Below are 14,069 nucleotides of genomic sequence, written 5' to 3'. Positions count from 1 at the left end.
TCAAGGCAACATGATTAAAACAACATTGCTGCCTGCGAACACTCAGCAAAAGCTACTCTGATACTCCTAGATCACCATTGGCCACACAATCCTATTGTCTTTTTTAATATATCTTCACTGTAATTTCAAAATGCAGATTTTATACAAAAGTTGTCAAGCTATTACAATCCAGTATCAATATTGCAAAATTTATTAATGAACCAAGCAGATCTCTGCATTATCCCCATCTTATCCTGTCAGTCTCGTACCAATGTAAACAGACAAAAATCAGATGCTGAAATATTCCAAAAGTTCTATGAAAGAAGTTATTTTTCAATTATTAAAAATGTATTTTAGTTTCATTTAAGGAAAAAAAAAAGAAAAAATATTTACAAAGCTGTTAAGTAAGACATAGCAAAAGAAGTAGAAATTATGTTTGACAGATATTAGAGTTCATGCAAGTTAGGTGGTAGCTGGGTCAACATTTAGCTACTGTAAAAATCAGGTCCTACCAAAGCTTGACTCAGAGACTATACTCGTACTCATTGCAGTGGCAGCACAAGCAAATAAATACCTTACATAAAGCCACTGCCGATTCACACTGCCAAGCCTGTTTTCATTGTTCAGGCAGATTCCTGAAACAGAAAACAAAAATCTAGAAGAAAATGTTAGCATTTTCTTATTGGAACACAGATCTTGTTTTTTTCCTCATTTCCAGTTAATTATTTTTCAAAAATCTTGTCTCAGATGAATTTAACTCAAATGACATTTTGGACAATGAAGGGAGGGAGGAGAGGCAAAATGAAAGGACTGCAAGCTGTGAAGAAAACTGTAAAAAGGAATCATCTGGAGAAAAAAGACTTATTTTTGCAGAAGGGAATATTAAAACAACAGCAAGGAAGAAAACAAAATACAACCCCCCAAACCAATGATAAGATAAGAGCACAGCTCCACTCTGAAACTTTTGTCTGTGGTTACTAAAGGAGTATGGGTAGGGCAGGTGGGGAAGAGAGAGAGAGGCATGACTAGGGAGACAAAACAAAAGCTATGCAAACATATTTTAACATACAAAGGAAGCTTCCTTTTGGAGCACCACAATTTTTTCATACTGTTACTGAATGTAAGTGAAATACAGAGAAACATGTAAGTGCAGTTGATACCTTAAGATCACGGCTTAATCTCCTTTTATCAGCTGCATTGTGGTAGCTACTCTCACACTCGCTAAGGAAAGCCATAAAACACTGGAGTCGCGCTTTCTCCTCTGCCAGGTACAAGAATCACAACATTGCTTGGTCTCTTATGCTCACAGTATCCTACTTTAACAGTTTTGCCTAGCAGAAAAACTAGTGCTCTTGTATTAGAACAAGCACTGTTCTGTTCCTTCTCTTGGTGCTCTCAATCCAACTGTAAAAAAGCAGAAACTGGTGGGGTAAAACAAAAAGCCTCAGCCTAAGGCATCTTGTATTACGTAGTCCTACTAATACCCCACTCACTACACAGAAACACCTGTACATAGACATACTACTACATAGACAAGACACTAGCCCTAGGTATGTGCTCAGCCCAGGAGTACAGCTGGTGGAACACAAATTTCACTTTAGTCAAATACTATCATGGATTCTCCTCAGTGGTAAAAGAGATGAAAATGGAGGTTGGTAAGACAGACCTGTCAGTCCCCCACTAATTTGATCTTTGCTCTACTAGCTGATACCACACTCAAGACTATGGAATTAAAAAATGCAAGTTCATACTCAGCAGGTGACATGCCTCTCACACTGAGCCATGTCCCAGCTACAAGTCTGATGGTGACAGATTGTCACGTCTTGCAAACATGACTCAACTCTCCCTCCTGGAAATGCTCACAGCTTCACAGTCTCTCACTTTGCTCCAACTGGAAAAGAGCTTCATACATTCAAAAGACAGAGAAGTTTTTATTTTACATAAAGCACTCTCTTGCCTTTGTTTAGAAGCCTACTGGACTTGTGTCCAGATCACTGGTGAAGCCAGCTCTAGATGTTTGGATATTGTTCTCTCTGGCATCAGCAGCCTTCTGGTACTCATTGGAAATCTACCAACAGCTGAGCAACTTCTGCAGCTTTACCAAAACAGATGAAAAGAGCCACCATAAGAGTGCAGGGTTTGAAAAAGTGAAATTTTTATGGTAGAGTACCACAGTTTTGCAGAAATCTCCAATAAATACACAGTTCCTTGCATAACTAAAAAAAAATTAAAAATCCCACAAATTGGCAGCTGTATTCATCCAGTATCTGTTTTCCTTCTGCCCTGCTTGGTTCTCTTCAAGAAGAATGTTGAGCTGGTAAAATCCCATTATTCAGAAAGACATGAATACCTCTACATTTGCAGAGAGAGCTTTCATGTGCCAACTCTGCTATGCTGGCAGCTGCATGTTATGTTATTATCACCCTCATTGTAAGCATTTCTCTAGCTATCTTTCTACACCTGATAGCCAACTGCATCATTTAAAGAAAAACAAACCACCTTTAATGTGAACAAATGTGTCGGTTGCAGTTCTCAAGACATCATCCACACATGCAGAGATATTTCTAACATATCAAGGCTCCTGAATTTGAGGATTAAAGGCCTCTTAGAAAGATAAACCTGAAGGACAAGCACTTTGCCGTTCAGCCTACCCACTGCTGCCTACCCTCAGGCTCGACTGCAACACTGGGCAAGCAGGTCACAGCTCCCACAAATGTGGGAGAAGGCCACAGGATTTTTAAAGCTGGTGTGTGACATTACTAGGCAAAACCAATCATGTGCAGGGTAATGTCTACTCCTCCCCTGCCCCTCCCCCCCCCCTTAATATATAAAATATATAAATACACATGGAAAATTTTCTATGAAAACAAGTGTCAAAGATCAGCATTATTTTGGTAACTTCAGGATATGGCTTAGCTGGTATCGTGGTGTTGGTTCGATGGTTTAACTTGATCATCTTAGAGGTCTTTTCCAGCCTTAATTATTCTATTCTAAATGAGTGTTTCTTTAAAATGTTTTACTACATTCAGTATCACGACGCTGAAACCAAGACACAGCATTCTCAAAATCCAGTCAGAAAGTAATTTATTTTAGTGTCTTTATAAACTCTCATAAACTTGGTAAAATACCTCTGAATGAAGGAAAACATTTCTCCAGAGGCTTAGATTACAGCACCTTGTGCTACTTAAGACTGTATTCAAAATGATCAAGCTTTGTTACTTACTAAGCTCAGTTACTGGATTGAGAATTTACAGTATGGTGCAAAATTTGTTAAATACTTTTGAAGAAAATGGCTATGATTTAAAGCGTGTGGTTAGTAATCAAGTACTCCTCAGCAGAAACATAATTTTAAAATCTGGCAATAAAGCAGACTGAATCTCCCAACAATTACCTAATCCAAGAGCTTTCAGATAAAAGAGACAGTCCAATAGACAATTAATTCATCTTCTGAGGCAGTCCTAGAAAACACCTGTTTACACTTTGCACACATTTTCTTGCAAATATTCATAGATTATGAAATACTGGAAGAAAATATGAGAGGAAAACTCCCAGTCTGGCCTTCTCTTTGGTTCCTAACCCAGGGATTTATCCTGCTCAGGTCCTCAGCCTATGTCCCAAATGCCCCAAATCCTGCACAGATCCTTCCCAGCTCCTGTGAGCTCTCATGCCCAAGCCACAGGGAACCTCACATCTGATTATGCCAGTTGCATTTTTTTAAGCTTAAGAAGACAAACGGGTAAAATTTTCTGTATTCATAAGCTCCAAGGCTCTACTAAGAATTTACCATGTGGACATTATATGGAAGGAAATGGGAGAGACCATCAGAAATTAGACATCATTTCAGCTGTGGTTGCACTACTCATTCCATGCAGTGTTTACTGGAAGGCACAAGAAGATATCCCTCCAGAAGACACAGTCTGTGCAAGAATTGGTCCGAGTTATTGGGCCTTGCATAAAGTAAACTGGCTGAGAATAATGAATGACCGGCAATACCCAGGACATTAGAGGATCTAGCAGACCAGGTATATTTTGTCTGCTAAATCCATTTCAGACTAGCTCTAACTTTTTTGACTTAAAACTCTGCAAGTGAATCGTTTAATCCATAATGAAGCCAAAATGCTTTGATGAAAAATTTGTACAAACAGGAAAAATTACATTGCTCTTTGAACAAAACAATCTCTTCTGGGGATTCACTTCACTTGAAATGTTCAGTCAGCAGAATATAATGAAGAAATAAGCATGTTCCAAGTCATAAAACCCTAGCACTCCAGTACTCAAACTAAACCTAAATGAGACAAAACAAGCACAAAAGGTGGTGTTCGTAACAGACACAATTTATGTCTCTGATGAGCCAAGATACAATATTAACATAATTACATTATTCATGTTTAAAAAGATTACAAAAAACATAGAACAAAACTTTTTTGTGATTATTTAATGCTATTACTATTTGCACCACAGATATCTCAGCACCAGGGTCTTAATCACATTTACTAATTACTTGGCACTATATGTGCATTTTTATTTTCCATTTAAATAGCTCTCCCTATCTTGAAAAGGCTGGACTTCAGATAACACCACCAAACCTGCACGTGAACCCAACAAACAGGATAAAAGAAAGGATGCAGTTAACCAGCAAATCTAAAGCCCACATTGTGAGCAATAACCAGTTTTCCAGATGCCTCAGCATTTCAGTGTTATCTTTTGTAAGCACAGGGCAGAAAATAAATTCTTTCCTTTTGTATCTTAAAATGTGTCATCTTTTTAGATTAGCCTGGCTGTACTAAACATACTTACAAATAAACCTAACTCTTTTCATATGATGCTAATCTTGAAGGATTGCACGCATGTGGGATCCTGCCACTTCACCTACACAGTTTGGCATCAACTTCCATTTGTCAAAATTCAAATCTGGGACTTCTCAGGAACAAGAGAATCCCTTCCTCTGAAGGCACTGCTGCAGCACTGCTATCAGTACTATCAAGTGCTGGCTGCTCCCCTCTGCCCTGGACTAACCTCAGGCTTCACAGTTTAAGTGCTCAGCTCAAACATTAGGGTTTCAGTTATGTTTCTAAAGATACCAGTGAAATTTAAGATGCACCTGGTACCTTATTAAACACATTGTCAGACTTTATCTCTACACAGACCTTTATGTCCCATTTCTAAACACAGCAGTCAAGAAATTCTGCAAGATACAAGTAAGTGTTAAAAATTTATTTATAAAATAAACATTTTAAAGTCTTCACCAAGGACAAGGTTCAGACAAGAGAGAAAATGAGGGGACAATTACTCACAGTCTGTTCTCCCTATAGTTGAGCATATAAATAATTTTAGAAAAATGAACATATTTATTTGACCATCAGTGTGCCCACAAGTTTTACATAACTGCTTTTTATCACTCATATGAGGAAATACTCATGCTTCTATGCGGTGATGCAAGTTTTATCCCATGCACTTGCCACACAAATTAGCAGCATGTGAAAAGGATCTCATTCTGCAGGACCTACTCCAATTACCATCCTGCATGACACTGTGGCATGAAACTCAGCAAAAATCCAAACCTTCTCATTCACATTAGGTCAAAGGCTTCAGAAGGAAGTTTCAGGTCATGGAAAAGTGCCCCTACTACTTGATCCAGTCTCTTGGCAGGCTGCTGACTGCTCCTCGTACCACCCTTTCCTACGTGCCCATCCCTGTGTGTCCTATGGCCAAGGTTGCCAGATGCAAAGCAAGAAGGATGGAGCAGAACCATGCCTTTTAGCAGCCACCTTCTACCTATCATATAAAAGTGCAACATCAGCTTGGAGACTTCGCAAAGTAATTTCTTGTAGGAAATCAGCAGCTTCAGTGTGAACAGGTTGCTCAATCAGCTAAGAAGGTGGGAGGAGTTGGGGGAAAATCTGGTGCTGAGCAAAGCACAGGGGGCATGGAATGTAGAAAGCAGCTTAGGTATGGCTATTAGGTCTGGCCAAAGATATGTTGAGGAATTCATGATTCCTGACCATTTTCATTCCTGTGAACAAAGTGGTCTTTACTGCTTAGAGCTCAGGTAGATTGATACAGTGCAATGAAATCTTTCAAATTCTTGCAAGTAAATCTGCTTTCAAATGAGTACACAGCTGCTGGTGTGTACTTCATGTATTTGCTTTTAATTGTTTAGCTATTACTATTGATTCCTCATACAGGTAATTTTCTGTATGCCAGTGAAATCTCCAGAATCCTATGTATTTTTTAAGAATTTATTAGAGCTACTAGAAATTTGTAGTGTTTGTATAAAGAGCCTTTATTAACACGGGAAGTGCTGAAATAAAAAATCTTGAAAGATTTTCAAGATGACAATTGAAAATGTCAAGTGAATCTTCTGTTGCTTAAAAGTGATTATTTATTACAAATATAATCTCCAAAACTCAATATTTAAGCATGATAAAACACCTCTCTCCTTTAACCACACAGTACAGTTCCTCCCAGTGTTCTTGTCCTTACTCGAAAGCTTTTGCGAACATTTTGAAGACACTAAAAAAATTATCTAAAAACCAAAATTGTTTTGCACAAAAAAGAATAATCTACAGGGTCAATGTCATGACCACTTGCCATTCACATATCTTCAGCCTATGAATGTATCTTATAAACAAATTGCACAACAATCACCTTAAGTGTATAATTACTCTATTTTGCCTTTTTTTTTTTTCCTTTCTTCCAAAGGTGTATTTTTCTTAGACCCCATTTTGCAAAACAAAGGTACCAGGTATACTGCTTTATTGCCTCCAAGATGAAGTTTTAACCTTCCTTTGCAATTCTAAGCAATATTTTCTAGTCTTTTATCTTTGAATATTTTGCATGACGGAATTTAAGGACAATCATTTGTCCACTTTAATTTCCAGTAATTAATAAATACAACATTTTCTAGGTATCTACAAGGATAGTTGCTTCACTGGGGAAAAGAAAGAGAGAAAAACCTCGTCCATAAATTTCTGGAATACATTTATATCATGTTAGTTTCTGCTTTTCTTCTAGCCTTTTAGGTAAATTTTAATCTATGAGAAAACAACTGTTACTACCATATATTTTGACTCTGTGTCATTGTGTATTTTTTCCTTGACTTAAGCCTATGAAATTCCTCAAGAAATGACTCAATATGGTGTTTAACGGGCTTTTTTTTTTTTTTTTGCTATGTGTATTGCATAATGCCATCTTTCTTCTTAAACCTCTCAAATACATACTTCTATGACCAGTAAATCATCAGCCTCTACGGACTCACTTCAGTGTTAATAAGTTAAAACCTATTAGCACATTATCCAAGTAACTAGGGAAGTTACTTGTGATTCAGCAAATCCATTCAAAGCATTTTTCAGCTATTTCCTAAAAAATCTCAGATATCTAGATTCCCTTATCATAGAGGCCTATAGGAAAGGTCAGATCAGCTTTTGATTTAAGATATCAATATACATAAAAATGGAGTGAGAACTTGAAACAGATTCTACAAAGGCTGTGACGAAAAAAAATATATAGTTTTTTCTTTATATTAGGTAGATATTTGATGATCTTGATAAATGGATTTTTATAACTAATTTAGCTGGGAAAAAAAAATAATCTGATCTAAACTTATCCCTTTTATCTGCAAGGGCGCTGTTACAATGGTTATTTTAAATTCTGCATTTACTGATCCTATTCCTTTATAATTCTTTCCACAAAATAAAGCTTTAGCATGAATACCAGATTAACAGCATCCTCACACACATTCTCACATGTGCATGCAATAACAGGCTTTCCTAGTAACTTACCATTTAGCTCATTGAGTCATTCCCCTTCCTCCTAGCACCTATCAAATATCTCATCTTCATGCCTTACAGATCCTTGTAATACATTGTGCACTATTTTAATGACATTTCTCTCCCATTCTTGTGTCACTCACTTCTTATTACTTCAGCCACTTCTACACATTCTCATCAATGCCATTGTTTTTAGTTAAATTCAAATTCAGTGCAAGTTAAAATAGAGAGTCTTCAACATTACTATTGATATGACTGTGAAAATAGATTTGCCTAGTGAGGGGAGTTTCATTCTGAGAATTCACATAACTTTCTGGTTTTAGTGATTTCAACAAAATGCATTATTTTATGATAATGCATCTGTAGTTGTACGAAGGTGCTATGACATCCATTTCTGTATTTAAAAGTTACAATAGTTTCTCCTTGGATCGAGGTAATTGGGAAGAATAAATTCTGTCTAATGCTCTCCAGCACAAAAAGGAAACCCTGCAAAACAATTTATTGCAAACAGATTAAAAGTAACTCTGTAATCTGATAGCAAACCAAACCCATGGTAATAGTTTCTGAAGTAGTCCACACATTTCTATTTAACTCCTCTTAGTCAGTATGGTTCACTAACTGGTTATGAAAAGTACTCTCTAAGCAGAGTGATTTGAATTCCAGGCAAAAGGCAACTAGTCTCCAGCAGAAGCCAATAGTAGGTAGAAAGGTGAGACCGATTTGGTTATTGCTGGGGGTGGGGGGTGGGGGTGTGGAAAGACAGCAGACAACCTCTTCAGAAGATCTGGACTATAATAAAGTTGATGTTTTGCATGGTAGAGCATTGTCTTTTCAGAATTCTGCATCACGGACCCCCGATGCCACATCACTTGAATATTTTTTTTTAGACTGTGTGTTAAAAACAAATGAAAAGTCTGACTGCAATGAGGTCTGCAAACCACAAAAGAATCTGCAAAGTGTCTGCTTGTTAAGCACTCGTTTCTTCAGTACCTCAGATTAGTTTAGACACAGCATAAGACAGTATGCACGAAGAAATGCCATGGCTTTTTGCATTGAGATCCCTCACTCTCTAGAGGCATGATTTTATCTAACTGTTCATAGACACATGACATACCACAGGAAAAAAAAGAAGAAAACTGAATAAAATGTCAGCATTGGCTTGATACCATCAGGCTGGAAAGTAGATGGACAGGGGGATATACTAGAGTATATACTGACAACCTTCTCACTGCATGGTTGGGAAACTCATTAATTCAGCCACATCACCAGCTCAGTTATAAGACAAATATCCTTCCATTGTGCAGAGGCAGCAGGAAGAAGAAAAATGGAAAAGACAAGCAAATGAAATTTCATACTGAAAATTCAGTGAAGTAACTGTCTCTTTATCTATGTACACTGAAGAATACAGCTCTACCAGGAGACCAGCCATCTCAGAGAGTTAAATCAATCAGGTCAATAAAGGTTAAAGTGGACAGGAACAACATCTAAAGGCCATTTCCATGATCAAAGACACTACTAAATACTCACACAAGAACATTCTAAATCAGGCAAATCCAGACAGTTTTCAAGACAAGCTAAACAGAGAAGTCATTGAGGCCATGTCATTGAAGGATTTTTAATGTACACCATTTATTCTTTAAATTTGTAGTTTCTCTTCCTACCAAATGCCTGATTATTTTTCCTTGGTTACTTGCATATTCTGCAGGACAAAACAACATCCTCTAGGAAGGTAAAGGGCTTAGTATATAGCAAACACTGACCCAGATGTACTTCCCAAGGTTTTTGCATTTCTCTGCCCAAGTGCCAAACTGCTCAGTCAAGTAACAACTTCTCATGAAACTTATCAATTATATAATTAATTATTTGATATAACTATATAAGCACAAACAACAACAGCACTATTGTGCACATCATTACAATTAATCTTCACTATGCAAAATCCACAGCTTTTTCTAGTTTGTAGCTTTTTTTCCCCAAATACTTATGTCCAGCAGGCAAAAACATCTAAGCAAACTGTAAAGTCTTTAAACCAGAACAGGAAACTAAGTTCACCTAAACTATAATCCATGCTTTGTAACATGGTGCATAGCTCTCCTAAAAGAAAACCAACTGTTTACTCACCATCTTACAGCAGATTTTTTTGAGATTTAGGAAAAAACCTGGCACCAGTTTTTCAAATCTAATCTTGAGTAATTTCAAGTAATTTTGAAGAAAACAAGACAGATCTAAAATTATTTATGTTTTATTATGTTCTTCTCCTTTATCATAGTGTTAAGGGTGACTACATTTTAATTAAGCTTGTAGTTCATTAAGCTAATTTAGGCACACGATCTCCATCTAACCGAAAAAATCTAGTTCACAATTCCTACAAGAAAGATAACTTGTACACTTAACAGAGCTGTTCAAAGCTGCTGTCTTCTTGAATCTTCCAGTTTACTCTCTACGCTTTTATGTTGTTACAGGGATCAATTTACCATTTATGTAGATTTGTCAGCAGATTCAAATTAGGAGTAATAGTGTAAACTTGTAAACTCAAGAGAACATGTTGGCTGTTTTCACTTAACATTATCAAGGTAAGACTCCAGAATACATGCGGAAGTGAGATGTAGGGCTTTCTGAAGCCTATTGTAATGTTTCATTGTCAAACTTGCATTTTTTTAGGAAGGACACTGTCCAAGGCAAAAATTGGGATTTTATGGCAAGTGAATGATGTCTGTTTTGAAAACTGGATCCTTGCTTATAGAAGAAAAATAGTGCTTTTACCTTACTAATAAGTGTGACGACATCACCTTCTCGGATTGTGAGTTCATCATCATTCTGTGCTTCATACGGAAATATCACTTTGCAATACTCCTTGGCTGAAAAGAAGAACATTCAAGGTGATAAATTATCACTTTATAACAACTGCTTATCCAAGGACGAAAATCTTCCACAACTGCCTCTTCCATTTTCTTGCCATCCTTCTCTTAGTATTTTAGACCTTCATAAACAGTATGAAATACTTTTAAAAGTGCACACTGGTGAGCGTTCCCGCACACACGTCATCCAGGGAGTTGGCTCTGCAGCCCCCAGAACCATTTTCTCAAATGTAATTGTTCCAGGTGGCAACCTGCCACAAACCATTTCCCTCAGAGAAAGTCTGTATCTGGCACTTGCTTCAATAGTTCCACAGGTACAGCTTTCAGATCACATACATTGGAGGCATAAAGGACCCAATAGGTTGACATAGCTTACCTATCCTCTGGTGTCACAAAAAAGCAGGTATTTCTGTCTTAATAAAGATGTTAAAACAATAAAGAATAAATTAATAAATGTAAAGGCATTCATAACTAAACCTTGTCTACACTCAGCCTCAAAGAAGAGTTTTGAATATTGGTCTAAAATTTCCTCTTCCCTTTTCCCTTTAGTGTCTATAAATAAGGGCATCATCTCAAGTTTCATCTGGAAAATACAAGAGCCAGCACTCCTACTCAAAAATCGTAAAAAGCAGTTGTCATGAAAAGCAGTTACAACATGTTGCTGTGCAACAGACAAGTATGTCAATGTGCCTTGCAAATAAAAAGGGAATATGTATTCCAGCTGTTAAATAATGTATAAAAATATGTGATACTCTAAGGCAGCAGGTTTGAAAAGACCAAAGAAACATACAGAGAAATCAGTGGACACTTTGTAGAGGACTATGTGATTTTGTAGAGTGTTCACCTAATTTAAATGTCTGAATTTTTATAACCTCTACTCAACTGTCATGTTTGATGAAGAGAAAAAGGTACTTGCAGGCCACAGAAATTAAATTAATTTTAAACAAGACCTATTTCTTTATATTTACTAGAAAGAGAACCTACATTATCACATTTGCAGGTATTTGAGGCTCCACTGGGGCATCAGTTCACCTGCCCAGACAGTAGGTGCTATTTCAGACACTAATGGGTATGAAAGACACCCACCTGGTTGGCAGTTGGCAGATATGATCCACAAGCAATGAAGAGCCAGGTCACTCTGACCTGTCAGCTGGAGGCAAGCCAAAATACCCTGGGGTATCTCAAACACCTCCAGAGGCAGGCTGCTGATTACAGCCTCCAGGGTTGGGTCTGGTATCTGGATTTAGATTTGGGCACCTGATGTTAGAAACTGACAATGTCAGTGCCTATGTTTGCACTCCAGTCAATGGAAATCCAGTCAGTAATGGGTGGGAAAGCTTGAGAGCTGTTCCTCACCCCAAGTGCAAACTTCTACATTTGATTAGATGAATCATGCTTTGAATTCCCTGGACAGCAGTGACAGATCTCCACTGGGACCTGCTGGAGCTCAGACACCAAACTCACATGGCTATACCAAAACTTAGGGCTCTGGCTAAGAAGTTACATTCCCAATGCTAAAGTTCAGTGCCAGGAACATGAACCTTAGATAAGCAGTCAACACATGTGCATGTGAAGGGTTGCTGTCTGCAAGGACAATCAGCCTGAGAAACAAAACAGTAATAAAGGGGAAGAGGAAAGCTTTTCTCCAGTTCACACACTGCCATTCCAAAATGGTGTGAATTTTATGTGGCACCGGTTCAAGTAAACAAGAATTTCTTTCACTTCATACATTTCTTTTCCTGAACACAAAAATTTAAATTTACCCACAATCATTGGTAGTTAGTTTTCTGGCCTCGTCCTGTACTGGGTCTGGCTGAGGTAGAATTAATACTCTTCACATCAGCCCGCATGGTGTCCTGTTTTGGATTTGTGACTAAAACTGCACTGGTAACACACCAGTGTTTTGCCTATTGCTGAACAGCACCTGCACAGCACTAAGGCCTTTTCTTTCCTGACTCTGCCTCTCAGCATGCAGGCCAGGGATGGGCAAGGAGCTGGGAGGGGACACAGTCAGGACAGCTGACACTAGCTGAGCAAAGGGATATTCCATGCCACACACGCTCCGGCTCAGGAAACAAAAGGAGGGTTTGGGGAGTGTTGGTCTGTGAAGCAGCCATTGCTTGGAGACTGGCTGGGCATTGGTCTGCTTGTGCAGGTGGTGAATTACTGTCTTTGTATCCCCTTTTTTCCTTTTTCATTCAATTATTAATCTGCCCTTATCCATGAGATTTCTTGCCTTTGCTCCCTCTATGGGGGAGTGAGTGGCTGGGCGGAGCTCAGCTGCTGGCTGGGGTCAACCCACCATGCCCTGATGTCTCTGAAGAAACAAAAGGCAGATTAAGACAACATACATGGTACGTGAAAAAAATATCAGCAAGGGAAAAATAAGCCGCTTTTGCTGTTTCTGAGAGTAAGGAACACTGTCAAATAAATATTTGGTAACATTGCCAAATGACTGGGCATGTGAGAACCACCACATCACAACTCAGACTTCAGGCGATGAAAGGGGTATCTAACTGCTAGTTTACTGCATTCTGGAGGAAGGGTTTGGATTTCTCTTCACGGACCCAGCTAGGATATTTCACTGCTCACTACCTTGTCTTCAAGACAGTATAGTAGCATTTTATGTAAAGTCTGACGGAAAGCTGACACATACTGACAGGTCAGGTGGATGCAGAGCAGCATTTAAGAGAAAATTGAGATTCAGCACATTTTTATGCCTCAGTGTGTACACTCCCTTAAATAATAATGAGTGGTTTTTTTCCTATTCTAAGAGTATCCACATGCTGAAAAACTGCTTTGCTAAATAATAGATTCAGTGAATTAGTACAGAGATGATGTAGATAGAATACTATACTAAAGAAGCTGAGTGCTGCATACTCAGGGAAGTCTGTGGTTACTGGAAACTGGCTCAACACCTCTTTTTTTAAGATGAAGAACAGAAGCTCAGAGGCAAATGCCACCTGGGCCCAAGGAGGATCATTCCTGATTATCCATTTTCAAGAAGTCAAATTCTTCTTCCATTCACTATATAATCTATACACTGTATAATCTTGAGACCATATGGGAAGCCACGCTTAATGCACAGCTACTCAACAGAGAACAGCCACTATGCCACAGTGACAGCACTATTCTGAAAGGGTGCTAGGGGTGCAGCTCTCGCCGAAGGATGAATCCTGTGGGTTTCGTGTTCAAGAGAGCTTTGAACAGCAAGTGTCTCCAGGGCCCTGATGTCTCCTGAGCTCTAAAAACAGGCAATCCTCACTCAGCTCCCCCTTGCTATTTGAAGGCTGTAAATTTGAACCATTCTTCAAGATAAAGACCCTGGCAGACAAGAATGGAGAGACAGTTTCAGCATCTAAGAAAGTCAGATGATAATCAGAACAGTAAGTGCTCTCTTTCTTTTTTTTAAGCTTTTCCTCTAGAAGTATGTGTCAATGTGGATCTCACAGTAAGAGGCTGT

The 14,069-nt window shown here is 38.3% G+C and overlaps 1 protein-coding gene across 4 annotated transcripts in view; it reads right to left on the bottom strand.

Moving 5' to 3' along the window:
* The window catches only part of SH3KBP1 (SH3 domain containing kinase binding protein 1), a 218,864-nt gene that overhangs the window by 39,544 nt on the left and 165,251 nt on the right, over positions 1-14,069 (bottom strand). For all 4 annotated transcript variants that reach the window (XM_051633386.1, XM_051633468.1, XM_051633557.1 and 1 more), the window contains one exon: positions 10,512-10,606. In XM_051633386.1, coding sequence (XP_051489346.1) covers positions 10,512-10,606 — 95 coding nt within the window. The remainder of the gene's footprint in view (positions 1-10,511; positions 10,607-14,069) is intronic.

Source organism: Apus apus, chromosome 1, assembly GCF_020740795.1.
Source record: "Apus apus isolate bApuApu2 chromosome 1, bApuApu2.pri.cur, whole genome shotgun sequence".
NCBI lineage: Eukaryota > Metazoa > Chordata > Aves > Apodiformes > Apodidae > Apus > Apus apus.
The sequence above is the reverse complement of the archived record's forward strand: the minus strand, read 5'-3'. Positions and strand labels throughout refer to the sequence as shown.